Source organism: Sander vitreus, chromosome 4 (genome assembly GCF_031162955.1).
Source record: "Sander vitreus isolate 19-12246 chromosome 4, sanVit1, whole genome shotgun sequence".
Lineage (NCBI taxonomy): Eukaryota > Metazoa > Chordata > Actinopteri > Perciformes > Percidae > Sander > Sander vitreus.
The window spans coordinates 7,916,468-7,939,971 of record NC_135858.1 but is presented as its reverse complement, the minus strand read 5'-3'; the positions used below and the strand labels follow the sequence as shown (position 1 = coordinate 7,939,971).

The window sequence follows — 23,504 nt, the reverse complement described above, 5'->3', positions numbered from 1 at the left end:
TGAGACCACAGCATCCACAACAATGTTGCTAGACGCTTGACTCACATAGCCAGACATTACTTCACAGAACAGCGGAGTAGCTAACGTTAGATGCTGGCTATATTGACAGTCATAAAAGTCTGTGCTTACGCGGAGTTCTGTGCCCAACTGACAGGCACACCTTTTCAGCTTAGAATTACAGAAGGAACCGCTAAAAACACAACAACCTCGCTGTCCTCTCCACACGCCAGACAGACACACTTCTTCAGCTTAGAATTACGATAGGAACCGCTAAAAATACCACTACCTTGCCATCCTCTCCACCCAACGGAACACACTTTATTAGCTTAGAATTACGGCAACAATCGCTTCCCGTTTTACAGCCCCCCTCTCTTGGCTTCAAATAACTCACCGTTGTCGGCTACTGCTGCTGAACAGGCTACATGTTGTAAACAGCCGTGGCCGACCTGACATGGTCCTCCGGTAACGTTAGCAGTTAGCAGAGCTAGCATGGCGGGTTTACGTTTTTACAGGTATATCTGGCAACCCAGCCTGGCTGTCAAACTGGGCAGTTGATAACAACACACAGGCCAAAACACAAACAGACATTCCGTCACGGAACGGAAATTTCCAAAGGAGAAAATACTGGCATTAGCATTGTTGTCAGAAAAGATAGAATTTCAACTTAGCATGTTTCCTTAATATCTAATGACAAATTGTGGTCATTTTGGGATTTATTACAGTTAATATATTACATATTGGACCTTTAAACAAAACAGAACAGAGAACATGTTAATGTTCTTCTCTACCTAAATGGGAGCAGTGAGTCAGTGTCTTTGCTGCACACTTTTCCCGCCTCCCCTGAAACTCTTTGGTACCCCCCAGGGAAGGTGGGCCTCACACTTTGAAAACCCCTGAGCTAAGTCATTCAACTAAATATGAAAGGGTAAACATACGTAATAAGCATAATATGTCTAACTTCCACTCAATATCAGTACAACTTGTTGGCATGTTTTGCCCTCTAGTCGTCGAAAAGGTGCAGGAACACATTCTAATTCTCAATGATAAGGCTGTTAAAGGTGCAGTAGGTAAGCCTTATAAATCTAACTTTCTGTCATATTTGCTGAAACTGACCCTATGTTCCAGTAGAACTACATGAAGCAGGTCATTTAAAAAAAAAAAAATCTGGCTCCTCTGACACCACCTATAGCCTGTAGTGCGATTTGCAAAAATCCACCGCTCCCTGTTCAGACTATGGCACCAATCAGGGCCAGGGGGGGTGTCTAACTGCATGTCAATCACTGCTCATGCACAGGCATTCATTCTCCCTTGTGGGGGGAGGGGCTAAGGAGACCTTTTTGGGCTTTAGCGGAAAGGGGGGAGGGACTGAGAGGTTGTCGATGTTCAAATATTTTGGCTAAGTCCTGGATCTTCACAATCCTACCTACGGCACCTTTAATGAAATTGAAATTAAGAACAACCTGTACCACTGGATCATATTCAAGTACTTTAACCACTGGTTGAAACACACACAAAAATGTGTAAAATACTGCTTTTTATGTCACTGTCCCACATTACCTGAACATGTTAGCTAATGTGGGAGCAGCATTGTTTAGGTAAAGTGGGACACCATTTTATGCTGTGAAACTATATTATAATCAGCATGCCTATAAGTCACACCCCACACCTGATTCCTGCCATAACCTCCCCACCCTTGCACCAGCATTGTAGTCTATAAACTATACACTCAGATAGAGGAATTAGATATGAAATAAGATAAGACTTTATTGTCCGTTTACACGGAAATTGCATAAAAACATCTGTAAGGTCACCTCGTTGTGCTGCTCTTTTGGTTGGTTGAGCAGTGTTTTAGAGTGAGGAACAAGAGTGCATACCTACATATGCCTAAATATAGACAGGCCCACCATTTAGGCAGGTTGACAAATAACTTTGTCGGTGTTTGCCCTATAGCTATTAGTGGGGGCCCCCATCTTCCACAAAGTGTGACACCAAAGAGAGATACAACAAAAAATATTCAAAAACTTTATTAGTGTCACCAAAATTACATCACACATAACTAGTTTCCTGCTGGTTATACTTTAAAAAAAAATAAGCATATGCATAATTGTGGTATCTGACCATTTACACTTTGTCTTAAGTTTTAATCAAGTTTGCATGTATCCCAATGTATTCCATATTGTAATATGTTATTGAGGTCATGGTGAGAGAGTTGGAGCCCTGTACATATGAGAGGATGTAGTTGTTGGGGGATAACAGGAAAGGGACCCTGATAAGTACATATCCTGGTAAATATGTATTCTGTCATTCTACAGTTAAATAAGGAGTTAGACACAGTTAACCTATGACCTTGGAGAGACCTACAGGAAACCCACGTTTAACAGTGTATGAGAACTTGATATGGTTACTAATATATCATGGAACCAAATGGGCGCATATCCAGGCAAAATACTCAAGTGCAAGACAAATAATATTTAACTGCAAGGCTTGAAGTAGGCTGCACACTGTTAGGCGCCAATTAAATAGTTTATTTCACTTTTCAAAGCAACATTTTTGATCTGCATCTGCTAGGAAAATGACTTATAGCAAAATAAATCCCTCGAAATACCACTTGGGCGTTCTTGTATGTAGCCTATGTACGTGACGATATCTGCTGACAAAAAATCTATGACCTGTGACTCAGTGAGCTGTGTTTTCTGCTCACATAGAGCATTGTGAAGAATCATTAAACCAGATGTTTTTTATGACGGGGTTCCATTTCAACTAAAGCACAGACTCTGCGCCAACGGGCGTTTCTCTCTTTGATAAATCCCCCGCTAGTTTACTGTTGTTAGGCACACCTACTTTACGTGGCATTTAGATGCTGGCCAGCTCCTCCCGGGTTTCTATTTTATTTCTTGCTGACAGACGCTCAACTCTGGCTGTGCAATGGTTTGGTTGGATATACTTTGTAACCCGGTCTGGGCAATTTCCACGGCGCTGCTGGCGCTCGTTGTGCGCATGCAGCGCAGAGGACGCTGGGATCCACATGCCTGCACCGTTCGGTTGAAAGGGAAGACTGCTATAGTGACAGGAGCCAATACAGGTTGGTTTCATTTAATTTAATTTTTATTGTTTATCTCGAACAATCATCAATGTTTCAACAAAACAAAAACAAAACAAAAAAATTCAAACGCAAACAATCAGAATTTACCAAAGACTCAAAAAATAAATAATAAAAAAGTATAAGTTCGAGAAGGAGCAAGCAGAAGCAAATAGCTTATTAGGTCCTGCTGGTTTATTCTAATATACAGAATAATCACACAGGCTGCAAAGGTAGGCTATGCTTTAATGCCAATGCCAACCAAACAATTTGAATGTTGAAACGATATGGTAAGTGACGTAAGGACGGCTTATTTGTTCTTGCTTGCGTGTGGCGATTTGATATGGCCGTTAATACGAGCATGTATTACCCTGATCTGTAGGCTAAAAGCTATTTTTCCACTTCTAAAGTCCTATTCAAGTGTTTCCTTAAACAACCGACACTTTGGATGATTTTACAGGAAATACCATTGGCAGGAAAGATAATGTGACATTCCTGAGACCATGGATGTAACTTGTTAACTATTAACACATTAACACACTCTGTAGTGCTTTTAAACAGAACTTACAGTAAAAAATTCAAGACAGTAGGTCACGTTTTGTGCGTCGAATTTACTGTTATTTCTCATAATGGCTGTCGAGCTAGGTTAAACATGGTATTCATGAATGAATGAATGCTTCGGAGCAAGATATCCTGGTCTGTTTCCGTGACAGAAGTGAATGGTAAACCTGTTTTGCTGGTGGATGAATTCCCCAAGCTTAATAATTGTTATGGCTCCTTCTTGCAGCTATGTATAGAGGCTATCACAGTAGGCCTAACTCTGACTCCTACAGAATGGCACAAGATTCGTTTCTAATTGCTTGCCTAATAGTCACTTTTACTAATACCTCATTACTTTTTTATTACCTTACCATTACTCAGCATTTTGTGCCCCCTCAAATAACAAGTTAGAGGTGTTCTCTCTCCCAATCTGTGCTATTAATTTTTATTTAAACTACATCATTTTATTATAAGTATACAGCATATGTGTGTACATATTTGTACTAAATTATATGACATTTTGATATATATTTTATATTATATACTGTGTGGATTGTACCATTACATTGCAGGCAGTGGTGGAAGAAGTATTCAGATCCTTAACATAAACGTACTAAAACCACACTGTAAAAATACTCTTGTTACAAGTAAAACTCCTGCATTGAAACTCTTACTTAAGTAAAAGTATGTAAGTATCATCAGTTAAATGTAGTTTCTTAAAGTATTAAAAGTAAAGTACTCAATGCAGAAAAATCCTCACATTTTAGAAACGATCAGTTCTGTCAATCAACTGTTTATTTGGCTAATCATTTCAGATGTAGGTGTAGGCCTATATGTTGTTGGATAATTTCATTTCTAATAAAACATTGCCATTGGCAGGAAAGATAATATGACTTTTCTGAGACCATGAATCTAACTTGTTAACTATTAACACATTAACACACTCTGTAGTGCTTTTAAACAGAACTTACAGTAACTGTTTAAAATTCAAGACAGTAGGTCACGGTTTGTGTGTAGAATTTACTGTTATTTCTTATAATGGCTGTCGAGCTAGGTTAAACATGGTATTCATGAATTAAGCTGCTTCGGAGCAAGATATCCTGGTCTGTTTGTTGATTAAACAGCCTATGTTAAAGAGTGTGACAGAAGTGAATGGTAAACCTGTTTTGCTAGTGGATGAATTCCCCAAGCTTAGTAATTGTTATGGCTCCTTCTTGCAGCTATGTATAGAGGCTATCACAGTAGGCCTAACTCTGACTCCTACAGAATGGCACAGGATTCATTTCTAATTGCTTGCCTAATAGTCACTTTTACTAATACCTCATTACTTTTTTATTACCTTATCATTACTCAGCATTTTGTGCCCCCTCAAATAACAAGTTAGAGGTGTTCTCTCTCCCAATCTGTGCTATTCATTTTTATTTAAACTACATCATTTTTATTATAAGTATACAGCATATGTGTGTACATATTTGTACTAAATTATTTGAAATTTTGATATATATTTTATATTATATACTGTGTGGATTGTATCATTACATTGCAGGCAGTGGTGGAAGAAGTATTCAGATCCTTAACATAAACGTACTAAAACCACACTGTAAAAATACTCTTGTTGCAAGTAAAACTCCTGCATTGAAACTCTTACTTAAGTAAAAGTATGTAAGTATCATCAGTTAAATGTAGTTTCTTAAAGTATTAAAAGTAAAGTACTCAATGCAGAAAAATCCTCACATTTTAGAAATGATCACAATAGTTCTGTCAATCAACTGTTTATTTGGCTAATCATTTTAGCTGTAGGTGTAGGCCTATGTGTTGTTGGATAATTTCATTTCTAATAAAACATTGTATTTTTAAAAAACACATTTGTTTTGTGTCCAGAAATCTTAATTTGTAAAGTAACTAGTAACTTAAGCTGTCAGGTTAATGTAGTGGAGTAAAAAGCATTATATTTCCCTCTGAAATGTAGTGGAGGGGAGATCAAAATCGAGGATATGGACCGTGTATCGTGTAGCCAAATTGTCACAGGAATTGTCAGTGCTGGTTGTGAATATAGATATTAAGTGTTCATCTGTAGTGGTCCCAGTAGTATTTGTTTGTACTGAAGTAGCATATCACATGACAAGGTAAAGATACGTTTGGGACAAATAATAGGACTGCTTTTCTATTTTTTGTGATTAACAATTTTTATTTTTTTAACAACATACAAAACATACATGAACACAAACCCCTTCGTCATCACCACCCACCCAGACAAAAATCAAGAAAAGATGATACATAATATTCAAGACCATACAACAAAAGCCATCTTGAACTGAAGTTCATAAGTGCTTTATCAGCAGGATAACATAAAGTCTGAGTTTCCTTATCCTTATCAGATACAATAACCCAGCCTATGCCACTTTGTTTTCTTTAGTTTTTCTAAACGGGGTTATAGTAACCAACTCTACCTTCTTTAACATCTGAATTTATGTTGTCCAACTTTTGTACCACAATACGACCCCATCTAAACATGGGTAGTTGTTAATGGAGCGTAGGTCACCTGTTGATTGCTATCTGCTATATGGACATTTTTTGTTATCAATTATTGCAAAGAAATAGTTGCTCTCTTCCACTCTTCTAGGAATTGGGAAGTCCATTGCCATGGACTTTGCACGCCGTGGGGCCCGTGTTATCCTGGCCTGTCGAAACGAGGCCCGGGGGACAGCAGCACTTAAAGAAATCAGGGAGAAAACAGGAAACGGTGACATCCACTTGCGTCTGGTGGATCTGTCTTCTCTGGACTCTGTCAGGCAATTTACTAAGAGGATTCTTGAAGAGGAGAAAGCTCTCCACATCCTTGTCAACAATGCTGGAATATCAGGTGATACATGCACACAGCATAAATGGAATTATTAGTTTTTAAGCTTCACTGGGCAGTTTTGTATTTTGTGGACGACAATTATTAACTGAATTTTCAAAACCCAGAATCCACACAGTGTAACAATGCAGTACCACAAGGCACAAACACATGCTAATTTGGCTTCACATTAACTGAATCCTTAAATGAAAGCATAATTATAGAATGAAAAACATTCCACAAAAAGAACAACCATGTGTCACACATCTGGAAGCAAAGAACAGTCTGTGACCAAAAGAGTTTGGCATACTGACACACATTGCTGTTTTACTGGGCCAGTAATTGAACACATACAGCTAAAAATGGCGAGCCTATGCATCATCGGAAATTAAGTTTCTCAGACTTGACAAAGCTCCAACGAGAGCAACAGAAAACATTATGTGTTCAGCATGGAGAGTACTCTATCTTTGGTTGTTGCAGCAGTACAACAAAAATAACAGAAATAAATACACATAAGTATAAAAAGTAACACAAATAAATAAGAATAGAGAATAAAAAAATACATTAGATTGAAAAATAGAAACTATACAGTATGTGGAGACAAATTATATATGTGAACGTGAGTGCTGCTGATAAAGTTACAGTAGAATGATTAACAGCAGCTAAGTCAATGGATGTAAACAGTGCACACCAGACTAATATATAATATGTTTAAGTTATGGTAATGGTACTCAGTGTTTGTCTGTAGTAATAGAATAGAATATAGCACAAGACTCAATGTTACATAGCAAAGCATAGCGGAACTACTGTTAGATACGCGGGTTCTAGGGACACCTAATCTGTAGCCTTGCCTTAGCTCTGAAGCTAGCCGAGCTCCGCCTACATGCAGTTTTTTGCAGGTTGACGGTCCAGTGAGTGAGTCTGAGATAGCAGCAGTATGGCGAGTGGTGGCGACCCACAAGAGTTAGAGGACCCCCTGGCCTCTTTAAGATCGCAAGTTTGGGAAAACTTCGAGACTGTATGGATGAAGCCTGGAGCCTCCTGTGTCATGCCCTCCCGCCTGGTGCCGTCCCAGCCGTAAAAACTTCGGTCTTCGGGTCAGTTACAGTAGTACAGGCGAGAGAGTGGTGGATAAGACGTGGACTGTGTGTCAGCGTTGTTCAGCAGTTGTTGGGTATGTAAGTGTACATCACCCAGCTGTACCAATCGCTGGAACGAGACAATAGAAAACTGTCCAACTTCTCCTTCCTACAGTGCTTAATTAGCCTTTAAATACAAATACAAATACAAATAGGGCTTCAAGTATTTGCTGCATGTGCTCGAAGCTCGTTACAACATGCCATCCCGTCCACATATTTGTTGTTGTTGTTATTATTGTTTATATATGTAATTTGCACTTTCATAAATAAAAGATGCTGTATTTCCAGTTTTATAGCTGATTGTCTTATTTTGTTTACAAGTTACAGATGGAGTCTGGAGATGATGGGGTACTCTTTGTTTACTGTTTACATCTTACTTTACACACTAAAGGCTGTTGCAGCTAGCTCAGGAGATAGACTGTATGACACTAGGTAGTACAGCCTGAGACATGCACAATAAAAAAACTATTTGCCTTCTGCATTTTTGTTATGCTTTTCCCTCCATTGTATTGAATGGAACCGTGATGTCTGAACCGAGTTATGAACCGAACCATGACTTCTGTGTACCGTTCCACCCCTAGTTTAACATGCAGCTTGTGGTGGAATTTCCAGAAATACCATGTTGGCTCAGCCCCTAATGAAAAGTTGAAAGCAGTTAAGCTAGGGGCCCCCGTAAGATTCTTTTTTTTTTTTTAAACCCTTAAATCATGACTTCTGGTGAGTTTTGGGGAAAGAAATAGACAGATTGAGCCATGCAATTATGACAAACTATCAACAGATTCAAGGCATCTGCTGTGAAAAAAAGATGGCAACTACAAAGCATGATTATTGCAGCACACATACCCAGGGGCGTCGGGCTGGGGGGAAAATGGGGACTGATTACCCAGGGCCTTAATGTGAGGAGGGCCCAAAAAGATGCTAGAATGAATAGCTCTGGATGCAGGGAGGGGCCCATAGAAAACACCTTTCTACAGGGCCCAGAATTTTGAGCTACACCCATGCACCTACTTTGAACTGGTAAAATAAGCCTTAACATATTTTTAGACAGGATTATTCATGTTTTTTTCTGCTGTTAATTTTCAACTTTTTCATTTACATCATTGATAGAAACTGATATGTTTATACATCTAAATGATGAATAATCTAATCTAATAATGCTTCTGAACCAGATGGGGAAAATCCAACATCTCTTTTTCTTAAGAGCCTAGTCCTCCATGAAATGCATATGTAAATATAATGTGAATGGAATATTTTAAGTGTTTTTGCCCGTACAATATATGTCCACTTTCTCACCTGGTTCTTCCAGGTCCCTCTCTCTGTCCACCCTCTCTCCATCCTCCTCTCTCCCTCTATCCCCCTCCCTCCGTCATATCACTGACAATCACATACAAAACATTTTGTAATCAACTAGAAAATAATCTTTAAATAAAAGAGAAAACAAAACACAGTAGTCCTACTATATATATATATATATATATATATATATATATATATATATATATATATATATATATATATATATATATATATATAACATGTGCATATGGGGTTGTTGTTCAGTGCAGTGGGATAATGTTAAAGGCTTATCTCTAGACTTTCTCACCTGAACCTGGCTGTTTTCTTTAAAAAAAGAAACGTATATCCATCTATGGGGAAACAGACTGTGAGTCAGGGTTTGTTGTTCCAGTGTTTCAGTTCTGATATGAATGAGTCTGATGATCCGTCAGGTCGAATTATTTATTTTCAGGGTTCATACGCATTTTAACCAATACTTTTCAATGTCAGTCGACATTATACAATAAGAATAAAAATCTGTGTTAAAGTTTTCCCCTTAGAGGTTTAACAATAAAATGAATGACAATTTATGTGGTTCATAGTGGGATTCATAATATCGCGCCCCGAATAGAACGTTGAGGTTAGGACTACGTGAAATACATTTATTAATCACATATTATTATGCTGTGTTAAAAAAAAAAATCCATGACTTTTCCAGGTTTTTTCAAAACGTATGAACCTTGTATTTTTCATTGGCATTGACAATTAAAAATCAGAAAGTGTCTGGTAGAGAGGTAACTGCAGCGGTGGCGCTATGCTATTTTTAGCGGTATTTCAAGCCGTTACGGCAGGCTATTAATAGCACACTTTAAAAACTCGTTGTAGGCTACTCCTAAGCTACATTTGCCTACAGTTTTGTCTAACATTGCACAGCAAAATTGGACTCCGTGGTGAATAAGCTAGGCTAATTCAGATATAATTGCCATAATTGTGATCAGGGATCACAGCTTGGTTCCACAAATACTACACCTCTAGCCTACTTAACGTGTTCATTCGATTAGATTTAATTTTCACTCCATTAGCCATACATTTTCAGTGGTTGAAAGTAGCCATACTCTGACGACCGTTCACCAAAGTTATCTGCGCAGACTGAACAGTAGGCTGAGGCGCCCTCGTTCAGGGAATCGCTGATAGGCTGTTGACTTTAGGCTACAACTGAGCTGAGCCTGTCGTCATTTATCCTATTCCATTGCTAAAATCAGGTTTGCAAAAGTAATAAGGTTTGAGCACTAAACGATTTCACAAAATCACAATGATAAGGACTTTATTCTTCAGGGGTGCTGAGATGATTTTTAGGGGTGCTTCAGCACTTTTTTTACTCAACCACAAAGTACTTAACAATCCTAACAACAAGTAGTAAAAGTATAAACATGTTTAAACACGATGTTACATATTTTGACCTGACGTACTGAGTCGGGTGAGCCAAAGGCGATAAACTAGCGTGTATGAACGTGGATATAATTAGCACAATGGTCCTGTAGCGTAGCAACCCCTTAAAGTCCTAACTCTTATCCATATTAAATAGCAGAAATAACAGCTGGTTTAACAAAGAAATACAATATCACGAGTAATGCAGCAGATATACTTACTCTCATTTACGCACACTCTGAAGAAAGGTGCTGCTCACAACCACAATCCAACTGACCGACTAACTCTATCATACCGCTTATTAACTGTGTGACATCAGCTATATACAAACCAGCACACGCTTTGGCTACCCTGTTACAAGCACTGAATAAACGGGAGTAAACGTGAAAAATAGAAACACCATGTGGTCAACTGTACTAAATAACAGCAACACTAACATAACTTTGGGGCCTTTTCTACAGCTGATGTTGAGAGCAGATCCCTGGTCTCGCAGCTGTAATATATAGTAACTGCGGACGTAAGAGAGGCCCGTGCAGGGCACAAGGGCGCGAAAGAAATCTTCACGACTGCGCATGGGCGAGGGATAAACCCAATAGCAACAGCTCTTATAGGGCTATGCCTATACTCATAGAATCTGGAGTTACAATACGTAACTATCGGTATAGAATAACATAATATATAGTAACAACAATATATGAGACATATAGTTGTAATGTTTACAATGCATTATGCCAATGTGAAGTACTCCAAAGTATAGAAGTACAAATGTGTTTGTTTGTGGATATTTATGTGTACATTTGTATCTAATATATTTGTAAAATCCAATTGCACTTTAACCATCAGGTTTACCCAGGCAGATAACCAAAGATGGCTTTGACGTTTCTTTTGCCACCAACCACCTGGGACCATTTCTTCTCACCAACCTGTTGCTGGGTAAGACTCTGCAGTCTCTCTTTAATACAGCAGGTATATTGTGGATATGAAATCCCGATTACCTTCATATACTTATTATTTGTCTTTCCTTTTCTTTCTCTGCTCCTCGCTCTGCTTGTCTCTGATTCACTCCAGACCTGATGAAGCGTTCAGCTCCGGCGCGTATTGTCAACATCTCCTCAGTCAACCATGCGAAGGGTCAAGTGGACTTCTCTCATTTTCATGGCGAGAACCTCACTTACCACATGGATAATGTCTACAACCACACAAAGCTGCACAATATCATCTGTACCAAAGAGCTAGCACGCAGGCTAGAAGGGACAGGTAGGCTAAAATCAAGATTTTAATGATTACCATCCATTAGTATAGCAAATGCATGGTCTTTCCTGTTGAATAAGTGCTGCTGAAAGTAAGGTCAAGTCAATCTTATTTATATAGTCCAATATCACAAATCGCAAATTTGCCTCAAGAGGCTTTTCAATCTGTACAGCATATTACACCCTCTGTCCTTAACGACCCTCGCTTCAGCTGAGGAAAAGCTCCCCAAAAGAGCTTTTAATTAATGGGTAAAAAAATGGAAGAAACCTCAGGAAGAGAAACGGAGGAGGGATCCCTCTCCCAGGACGGACAGACGTGCAACAGATGTTGTGTGTACAGAACAAGCAACATAATAAAATCACAGTATAGACAATCCAAATGATAAATCTATACATAGAATGTAAACATATGAAGAAAATGGATCCGGGATAATGTCAAGCAGCTTCCAGGTGTCGCCAAACAGATAGGACCTGGGCCACACAACCTCCTCACCACCATGGAAACCTGGAAAGTGGACAGGCATGGATAGGGAGCCAATGAAGGGAAGCTAAAAATTATGTAGTATGGTAAGTTTTCTAGTTTCAGTTAGGATTCTTGCTGTAGTGTTCTTAACCATTTGAAGACCTTTGGTACCAGTGGTGGAATGTAACTATGTACATTTACTCAAGTACTGTACTTAAGTCTTTTCTTTTCATGCCACTTTCTCCTTCTACTCCACTACATTTCAGACAGAAATATTCTACTTTTTACTCCACTATATTAATTTGACAGCTTTAGTTATTAGTTACTTTACAAATTAATATTTTTTGCACACAAAACACTTTTAGCTTAAAAAATACAATACAATGGTTTATCATAAATTAAACTACCTAACAATATACAGGCCAACAGTTTGCTACAGCTGACATGATTAGCTGATTAAACACTAAGTTGATTATCAGAACTGTTTTAATCGTTTCCAGTTTCTAAAATGAAAGCATTTTTCTGCATTGAGTGCTTTTACTTTTAATACTTTAAGTACATTTTCCTGATGATATTTACATATTTTTTCTTAAGTAACTTTTTTAATGCAGGGCTCAGACTTCTAACAAAGTATTTTTACAGTGTGGTATTAGAACTTTTACTTAAGTAAAGGATCTGAATACTTCTTCCACCACTGTACTAGCATGTAACATGCCTGACAACAAAACGTTACTATAATCCAGCATACAAAGGCATGAATTAGTTCACATGCTGTACGGTCATACATAGAAAGTGTATGACAATGCAAATGAAAGGCAATGGCAGAGTTTTTTCTGGGCAAACATTGTAGCTTTTATAAAAGAGGCTGAAAAAGTCTGCATTAATAGACTTGCTGAGACTGACTTTGCTTACAGTTTCTCTGTCCCTAGTGTTTATATCTGTACTGTGAATGTATCTGTGTGTGCCTCTATGTGTTTATGTTCCTTTAGGTGTCACCGCAAACTCTGTCCACCCTGGTGTTGTCATGACAGATGTAATGAGACACTATCCATTCATGTTTCGTTTTCTTTTCAACTGTATTGGAATATTCTTTTTCAAGGTGAGTTCATTGTTGCATTTTATTGCAGAGTCACTGTCCACATAATTTTCCACTGTCATTTCTTGCCCATGTCCAGGTTGAATTTGATTCGTTATTGTTCATGAACCTCCTCCTGTTATACAAATGCTCTCTCACCCAATGTTAGGCCCTGTTTACACAAATACGCTCGCGGGTGAAAACGACAAAATATTTTATCAGATGTGCCTTTCGTTTAGACGGCGACGGCATTTTTGAGGCTTAAAAACGCAAAAAAGTGAATCCACCCTCCAGAGTGGAAATCTTAAAAACGCTCCACCGTCGCACTCCCGTCTAAAGGGTAAAAACCCAGTGTGTGTGTGTATATGTGTGTATGTGTGTGCCGTGTGTGTGTGTGTGTGTGTGTGTGTGTGTGTGTGTGTGTGTGTGTGTGTGTGTGTGTGTGTGTGTGTGTGTGTGTGTGTTTGTGTGTGCGCCGCGTGTGTGTGTGTGTGTGTGTGTGTCTGTGTGTGCATTGTTTGGAGCAATAACTCCATCTCCTCGTCTGTCCAGACATAATTGTCAGCTTTTGTTGTTCGCTTCGCTCTACAAGGGAAAGAGGAGGAGGAGAGGGAGACAAGTAGAAGGAAGGTTCTACGCGGGCGCGCAGACTTGGTGGATCGCATTTCACGCACTTTTGCGTCACCATATGCACGCAGATTTTCCCCCCATAACGCCTGTCTAAATGCGGAATAAAAAGTGAGAACGCAACGCCACTTTTGCGTTTTCTCTTTAGATCGTTTCCGTCTAAACATAGCCTTAGTTTACAGAGTAAAGTTAGAGGCTGGTTTGGCAGAAGCAATATTGTGAATTTTTCTCCCGTCACACTGATAGTCTGTGTGCTGAGCTTGCTCAGTGAGAAAGGCACATGGTTCAGGTAGGCCTACAACAAGACTCAAGTCTGCTATTCCCTTAACTTGGGACGCAATTTAGTATTAAAATATAGCTGCAAGCAGCAATGAGGGGGCCAAGCAGTACACTAGCAGGAATGGCGTTGCCATGGCATGAGCAAGAACTCACAGCAACTTTGATGGCAATTGGATAAAGAATGGCTGAGATATCAGCTAATTTACTTTGTTACAGTGCCCCTAGAGGCCAAAGTATACCAATGTCCTTATGTGTTCTCAAAATCAAGTGCCAAGTCCCTGTACCAAGTTTGGCTTTAGTACATCAAAGCGTTGCTGAGATATGAGCTCACTTTCTTTATTACAGCGCCCCTAGAGGCCAAATGACACCACTTTCCTTGCACGTCCTCACAATCCGCTGCCATGAAGTTTGGACTTTATACATAAAATCGTTGCTGAGATATGAGCTCACTTCCTGTAACTCTAGCGCCCCCCTAGTGGTCGAAGGTCACCAAATTTATTGTGTTTCCTCAGAATGGGGTCCCAAGTCCATATACTAAGTTTGGTTTCTATACGTAAAAGTATTGCTGAGATATGAGCCTACTTCCTGTGATTATAATTACAGCGCCCCCTATAGGTCTAAGGTCACCAAATGCCTTGAGCCTCTTCCTAATTGGGCCCTGTACCTATGTACTAAGATTGGTGCTGATACATGAAAGACTTACCGAGATATGAGTTCACTTCCTGTTTGGCAGCTTCGCCGTCGATTTCGATTGGCTGTGACGGGCAAACACTGTCGAATATCAATACGCAATGTAATAACTTTTGTGAGGCATGGTCTGAAGATCATGTGTTTCATGAAAATCTGACCAATTTTGTGACCTGTGAAAACCTTTTAGTGTTTTTGATCAAATCCAATATGGCGGAAGGTCCAACATGGCGGATATTGCAAGCGGGTAAGCTTCGCTTCAGAACTCGAACCTCCTATGGCGCCATTTTGATGCTACCAAACTAACCAAAACGAATGCCATTCATTTTGACGTCACTTTGACAGCGAATAACTTTACATCTTTTTTTGTCCAATGTATAAAAGGCTCCATTACCTTGTATCTCACGTTATGGCTCCGTAGTAGACGTTTTTGTAAAAATAGGCTAACGATTGTGTCATAACCACGCAACTTACTGTCGCATAGTAGAGGAATTACCGTATAGTACAGGAGAAGCTCGCAGGCAGTTTCGACTTACATTAGCTGTTTAAGTTTAATTACTAATGAGGTGCTTCCTGCTTCTTACAGTGCAGACGCTTTGCTGCTTGCTCCTGCCTCTGCTTGCATATTTCTGCTGATAATCTTGCTTTTCCTCTGAGAGAAACTATGAGCAGCGGCTCTTGGATACTTATACATCACTGGACTATGCATTTTTTGTAGACATAGTAGGCTATTGCCATATTTCAACATTTTTCTGCGTGAGCGTGGCCTACCAATAGCTCAAGCCTGTCCTAAAGTGACTGTAGCTAAAGCTAATTAGCAGCAAGATGCCTCCCTTGTCCATGGAGGACTACTACAAACTCCTTCAGAAGATTGCAGTTCTGGAAACCAAACTTTAGTGGTTAGAAGTAAACGTGGAAGTGAATGGATCATGTGGAAATGACACTACTTTACCATTGACCCAAAAATGGACAAAAGCATGCCAACACACGGATAACTAGCACCAGCAAGACTACAAACAAACAGCAGGGCTGTGAAATGGGTAATATAGCAACAAGTGGTAGTCCTCCCTGGAACTCTTTTGGTGCAAAGACATAAAAAGCAGTAAAAACACCAAAATACTCTGTTTTCCCAAAGACATGGTGTCTGACTTGGCCCAAAGAATCCCGGATATCGTGGCAGCACACCCAACTGTGAAGAACATTATACTGCATATAGGGTCACATGATGTTGTAAAGCAAGAGTCTGAAGTGCTGAATCGTGACTTTATGAATCTGCTGAACACAGTCAGCTCCCTAAACTCAGAGGTGTTTATCAGTGGCCCTATACCGCCAGTCAGAAGAGGAGCTGAGAGATTCAGGAGACTGTTGGCACTGAACAGATGGCTTTCAACTGCATGTACCGTCCACTCTCTGCGGTTCATTGACAATTTTAACATTTTCTGGGACTGCAGACATCTTTTTAAAGCAGATGGACTTTTTCTTAACAAGCCAGGAGTAAAGCTGTTCACCTCTAGCCTACTTTACTTTCTGCACCACACATCTACTCCCTCGGCCAAGGACACAAGACAAGATAAACAAACAAAACAAGAGGAAGACACAACAAAGTGCGGCAGTGATCCACCACAGGCCCCACCTGAGCAAAGATTTGACCATGGAGGACCACAGAATGGAGATTCTCAACCCCCCTTTTCACCCATCCAACACTCCTCAAACCCCCTTACCAACACCGACGCCTTTGAGGATCCATCGCTCTCCCCATCTGGCTTTTCCCCTGTTTCCCCCTGCCACATGTTGGGGTTCACTGAGCGGATGGAGCAGCTGGTAGATGCTGGAACCAAGTTTGCCCCACTACCTTCTCCCATCATTCGCCCCCAGCATCAAACTGACCCTGTTTTGACTGAACCGCTGAAAGTAAAACGCCAGGCACCTCTGCCCCCTCAAGGATGGCAGCGAACTCCTTCTCACCAGACTGATAAGTATGCTTGTGTACAAAATGCAACAAGCTTTAACTGATATGTGCTGGGCCCAGGCTGCATGCCTAGTGGCACTCATGACTCTTTCCAGGACAAGCCTGGGCCCTGTGTATTCAATTCTTTGTCAATCAATGTTGTGATAGGTAATAGAAAAAGAATGGTGAATCCGCTAAGCAAGAAAAAGAAGCACTTAACTGCCAACTTAGCAAATTTAGCATCCATTCCTCGTCAGCCACAGCCTGTCCCAAAAAACGAGACAGATAATTATTTTAACACACTAACATTAGCCTTACTAAACGTCAGGTCTCTGGCGGGTAAATCATTTTTAATCAATGATTTTATTATTAAGCACAATCTTGACCTCATGTTTTTAACTGAAACCTGGTTAGACCATAATAACAGTGATGCTGTTCTTAAATATCTTATGGAAACTTTGCTTCTTTTGAATATGTGGCTCTTCAGCTAAGGTCCCTGTCTCGACCTATATTTCTAATTATCTACAGGCCACCTAAATACTGTGCATTCTTCTTTGACAACTTTAGTGAACTGCTGTCTATAATCTGTATTAACTTTGACTTGTGTAGTTATTGCTGGTGATCCATCCCCAGGATAGAGGGACCAAAGAACTGTGTTGTATTTTTGAGAACTATGGACTGACTCAGCATGTGACGGAGCCCACACACAACAAGGGGCACACTCTGGACTTGATTATCTAGAAGGGTTTGAACATTTCCAAGGTTGTGGTGGCTGATGCTGCTCTGTCTGATCATTCCTGTGTTTTCTTTAATGGCACTATCTCTGTGCACAAAAGTGTCCAAACAAAGTTAATAAGAAAACGGTATATCACTGACAACACCAGTGAAACATTCATTCAGCTTTTCTCCTCCACACCCGCCCTCTCAGGGGTCTCAGTCACTGAGCTTGTAGATAATTTCAATTGTAAAATTACAAATTTTATTGATGCCATTGCTCCCATTAAGGTAAAAACTGTCTCTGATAAGAAAAGATCTCCATGGAGAAATGCCATACTGGTAAGAACAGAAAAAAGAGAGTGTCGAAAAGCAGAGCACGAGGTGGCGAAAAACTAATCTCCAGGTCCACTACAACACCTATAAAGAGAGACTTCGCATTTATAATTTGGAACTGAGGAATGCAAGGCGGTCCTTCTTCTCGGACATTATTGCCAAAAACAATAATAACTCACATGCTTTGTTTGCTACTGTCGATAGGTTAACAAACCCTCCAGTACCAGTAGCATCTGAACTTTTATCCACCGAGGCCTGCAATGATTTTGCCACCTTCTTCAAAGACAAAATTCTGAAAATTAAACAATCAATCAGTACTTCCATATCGAGTACAGGGTATGTGTTGTCACAGTGTCCAGGCAAAACAAATTCCAATATGACCCAATTTCATATGATTAACCGTAAAAACCTGGAGGACATTATATAACATCTGAAAACCTCCTCATGCTGCCTTGATATTCTACCAACGGGCCTTTTCAAAAATGTTTCGAATTGTTTGGCTACAGATCTTCTACAGATTGTAAACACATCTCTTCTCTCAGGTATCTTCCCACAGGCCCTTAAGCCACTCTTAAAAAGAACAATCTAGACACGTCACTAATGAGCAACTATAGGCCGATATCAAACCTTCCATTTTTAAGTAAAATTATTGAAAAAATGGTTTCTCAACAACTCAACCTTTTCTTGACACTAAACAACAGTTTTGATGCCTTCCAGTCGGGTTTTCGACCACACCACAGCACTGAGACAGCTCTTGTTAAAGTCTTTAATGACATCCACTTAAACACAGATAGTGGCAAAATTTCAGTCTTGGTATTACTTGATCTCAGTGCTGCATTTGATACGGTCGACCATGACATATTACTAGACCGATTGGAAAACTGGGTTGGCATTTCTGGCTCAGTACTAAAGTGGTTGGAGTCTTATTTAAAGAATAGGGACTACTTTGTGTCTATAGGGAATTATACATCTGAGCATACAAATATGATGTGCGGAGTTCCCCAAGGCTCCGTTCTGGGGCCTCTCCTGTTTAACATCTACATGTTTCCACTGGCTCAAATTATGGAAAACAATAAAATAAGTCACCATAGTTATGCGGATGATACACAAATTTATATAACCTTATCGCCAGGGGACTATAGTCCAATACAACAACTGACTAAGTGCATTGAACAAATTAACGACTGGATGTGCCAGAACTTTCTTAAATTAAATGATGAAAAAACTGAGGTGGTTGTTTTTGGAGCAAAGGAGGAACGATTAAAAGTCAGCACTCAGCTTCAAACGATAATGTTAAAACCAACAGACAAAGCCAGAAATCTTGGTGTAGTCATGGACTCAGACCTGAATTTTAACAGCCACGTTAAGACAATTACAAAGTCAGCCTATTACCACCTTAAAAATATATCAAGGGTTAAAGGACTTATGTCTCAGCAGGATTTGGAAAAACTTGTCCATGCTTTTATCTTCAGTAGACTTGACTACTGTAACGGTGTCTTTACAGGTCTCCCTAAAAAATCAATCAGACAGCTGCAGCTGATTCAGAACGCTGCTGCTCGAGTCCTCACTAAGACCAAGAGAGTGGATCACATCACTCCAGTTCAGGCTTCCAGTGCCTCAAAGAATTGATTTCAAAATACTTTTGCTGGTTTATAAATCACTTAACGGTTTAGGGCCAAAAAACATTTCTGATCTGCTACTACACTATGAACCACCCAGACCTCTCAGGTCGTCTGGGACAGGTCTGCTTGTTGTCCCCAGAGTCAGAACTAAACAGGGAGAAGCAGTGTTTAGTTTTTATGCTCCACATATCTGGAACAAACTCCCAGAAAACTACAGATCTGCTGCAACTCTCAGTTCTTTCAAATCAAGGCTGAAGACCTATATTTTTGATGTTGCCTTTCTTTAAATAACTGTTCATTTCTTATACCGAAGCTGCATTGTTGACACTGTATAACAATCTATATAAAGCATATAAAGAGAAATTCCTATTTTATCTTTTATCTTTATCTTTATTTCTCTGATGCAGGCATGACAATAGTTGACAGAAGAGACAGACGTTGGGCAGAAGAGACAGACGTTGGGCTGGTCAAAAAGTTAGTTGAAGTAACTAACTAATTTAGGCAGAAGGCCTAAAAAGAAAATAAAAATAGTCTATAAACACTCTGAGCGAGTTCTTGACTATTTAGAGACAGACTGCAGAAGAAATAAAATAGTTTAAGAACACGTTCTGGACTATTAAGAGATTTTTGTCTGCAGGGCTGTACCGGGTTTTGCAAGGTTTGCCTAAGAAAAGAACCAAGCTTTGCGGTGACGACCACATCGAAAAAGATAAGAGTATACTCAAGAAAAGCTTCTGTAACTATGGGGAATGAAACCTCAAAGCCATGCGACGCATCTGGACCCATAGTGGGTGAGATGGTTAGAAAATATGGACCGGATTGCTTGATATATCTGTCATATTGGTCAAAAAGCTTTGGCTTTCCAACAAATGGATCACTGAGTCCAGGAAAGTTATTTTATCTGCTTTTATATATTTAACTGTTTTAACTGCTCTTCAATGTTTCATTTCTTATACTGCACTGTAATTTTATTTTTTATTTTTTTTTGTCTCGTGTTTTTAATTTTTTAATCTGTTTTCATGTAAATCTGTTTTCATGTAAAGCACTTTGAATTGCCCTGTTGCTGAAATGTGCTATACAAATAAAGCTGCCTTGCTTTGCCTTGCCTAATGTTAACTAGCATTTTAGTTAGCAATAATTAGCTTTAGTTAGTTACCTTTTTACATATACCTACGCTCTCCGTCTCTGCAAGATTGGGAATGATTGAGATTTCTCTTGGCACAGCTACCAGAAGAATTACAACTTTCAGACAGGTTGCTCACGTCACATTTACATTGTCTCTCTCAGTTGGAGGCTGCGCAGTAACGCTGAGCACTCACCGGAAAAGTGCATCTAATATCTTTCACTGGTCTCCGTCCAGAGCAACGGGATCTGTTGGTCCATTATATACTGTGTATGGGATATTGACATGATGGTGTGCGTTGAGTTCGGTGCCATCCAAGGATTCCAACTATATCTCGACGTTCAAATTCGGGCATACGGTTCAAAAGTTAAACGCCAACTTTGACCCATTGGTGGCGCTAGACTGCCTGTGGTGCAGAGCTAAAACTTGGTGAAATGAATTATGGGACTGTCCCGAATCAATCTGCCAAATTTCACAACTTTTTACGGTACGGTTCTATGGGCTGCCATAGACTCCCATGGCAGAGGAAATATGTGTAATAATAAGAAAAGGTAGAATCACTATGGGGCCTTGGAGCTTCGCTGCTTGGCCCCCAATAATACACTTCATTAAAGGCATGTGACCTTCCTGTTTACCTTCCTGTTGTGTTCCAGTTAAAACAGACCTACTTACAAATAATGAATTTGGGATTCCTTTGCTTGAAATTATAAACAGTCACCGATATAGGGTACATGAAAATGTAAAAAAAAATTAATAATTAGCCTTGGCAGCCAGAACACACAATGTTCAAACCAGGTCATTAATTCCAGGATAAGTATGACCAGTGCTTTGTCACAGCCTATTAATAGAAGACATCTGATAATATAAACAAAATTGAATGTAATTTAGTTAACTGTGCAAGCAATCATTAATCTAAGGAACGTTCTTCAGAACAGACTTTGTCCCAGACTTCCAGTTAACCAAATGTAGCAAACACTGTCAGCACGGTTCACTAGGAATGCCAGTGATTTTTGTTGTTTTATTGGTTTTGGATTGAATTTAGAATTAAACAATCACCATGAAGAGATGGCTGGCTTTCAGCTTTAATTCAGTGTGTTTTCATCCACATACGATGAACAGTGTAGGAACTCTATAGGCCTACCTTTTAATTCATATTTTAATTTTAATCAGTTTAAGGAGACACATATTTTGACAAGCTAAAGGATGAAGCAAATATTCTGTTTTGTTGTTATTGAGTTTATGAGTTTGGCAAAGTTATCTCTGGTAAACTTCCCCAAATCCACTAAAGAGCAGGACGCTGCTTACCTTGTTACCCTAAACTCTGATAGCGATTAGTAGCATCCAGGGTTGATGTTACACCAGCTCCCATGCTATGGATGCGTCAATCCTGAAAGAGGCTTTCTTAACATAACTTGTAACCCACATACTTATGTAGCTAGCTAATGATATGCTTACTCTTCGCTTTGGATACTCTAAGTTACTACTTTAGGTAGCTAATTAGCATGGTAAGCTGACAGTAGCAGCCTACGTTAGAGCAAACAAATGTTTGAACCATTCCTTACACTTTTGCACTTGTTTTGCAAAGTTGATAGAGAAAGACAGGACCCTCCAAATCTTTTGAGCCTCATGCACACCGCGTTAGCATGTTTGCTACAGTGCCTCGCTGTTTAGAAACGACTTGAACTATATATTTGGGAGCCATTTTTACTAGCAGCCAATCGGGGGCTTGAGTCTGAGGGTCACAGATTGGGGAAGGAGGTCGGAAAGTACCGAGAGATGCATTCACCAAAGTACAGTAGTTGCTGAGATCTGGGAACAAAGTAACATCACTACAAAGTCAGACTGCGCAAAAGAAACTCACTGAGACCATACAGGGTTAAATGAGTCAACAGTTTAGCCATATTAGCTAAGCGCTTTCATTTAGAAGTGAAACTGTAAGAGTGAAGAAATATTGCTTATAATCCCTCATTGCACAGAATAAATGTGAATTGTGAAAACTGTGTGTGCACACTACGGTAAGCACGGTAAGGTCAAAGTTGAACTAAATCTGTTAACAGCATCATGCAGTGTGTCACATGTAACCACGGTTGCACACATACACACAGCTTTCACATCTGTGATCTATTGCCAGTGTTTGTGTCTGTTTTTAACCATTCTCAGAGTTCACTCTTGACTTAGCCCTTATCCTTCTGATGTTCATCTGTGATGTGTATCAGTAGCAGCAGACTATGCTAACCATCTGGTTAAACTAAACACACATCAGAGCAGAGATTCCACAAACTTCTCGGGTTGCATATTTGCACCTGCAGAGCTATCTATGTGTCATTTCCGTTGACTGTACCCTCACATTTCCTCTTCACCATTCTTGTCTTCCTCTCAGTCTCCAGATGAGGGTGCATTCAGCCCAACCTTCTGTGCAGTATCAGAGGAAATGGAGGGGATAACTGGGAAGTATTGTGACAGCGACTGCTGCCTGGTTCTCCCCGCCCCTTTAGCTCGAGACGCTGCCCTCGCGGTCAAGGACTTTGAGATCTGCGAGAGGCTGACATCAAAGCTCTGAAACAAAGCTATCAGGCAAAAGGGCTTGATAACAGAAAAGTGGTCAAATTCCACCCTCTTACCGCAATTCTTGAGTTCTGACATAATGTGTCTTTAAAATCATCAGGTGAAGTTACTGAATTCATTTTTTATAATTAATTGGAAGGGATATGAACTGACATGTTTTTAAGAGAAGCACAAATGAATCATGTGTTATATATTTGTAAATGGCAAAGCTTTGTCACTTGGACATGTGTGAATAACAGGCCAAATATGTTTAATCACTTACTTTTCATATCAGCTATCATGTTGTCTGAGTAATTCTCATTTATGAAAATAAATATGTGAACTATACATGTATATTAATATGTTTTCACGAAAGTCAGGTATGTGAATGAGTGAAATGAAAGAGTTTCCTGAGAAATGCTGACACCATGTGGCCAAATTATTCTCACAATGACAACAGAATAAGTGGCACAACCACTTCTCTTTATTTACTGATTAATTAAAACACAATAAAACATTTGGCATTCAGTGCTTTT

General features: G+C 39.6%; 1 protein-coding gene across 1 annotated transcript; it reads left to right on the top strand.

Annotated features, from left to right (window-relative positions):
- The first annotated feature begins 2,759 nt into the window (after nucleotides 1–2,759).
- Nucleotides 2,760–23,496, top strand: LOC144516593 (retinol dehydrogenase 12). The gene is made up of 6 exons (XM_078248020.1): nucleotides 2,760–3,082; nucleotides 6,243–6,482; nucleotides 11,144–11,233; nucleotides 11,369–11,557; nucleotides 13,003–13,112; nucleotides 22,805–23,496. The coding sequence occupies exons 1-6, from the start codon at nucleotides 2,926–2,928 to the stop codon at nucleotides 22,982–22,984; spliced, it is 966 nt and encodes a 321-aa protein (XP_078104146.1). The 5' UTR covers nucleotides 2,760–2,925; the 3' UTR covers nucleotides 22,985–23,496.
- The last annotated feature ends 8 nt before the right edge of the window (nucleotides 23,497–23,504 follow it).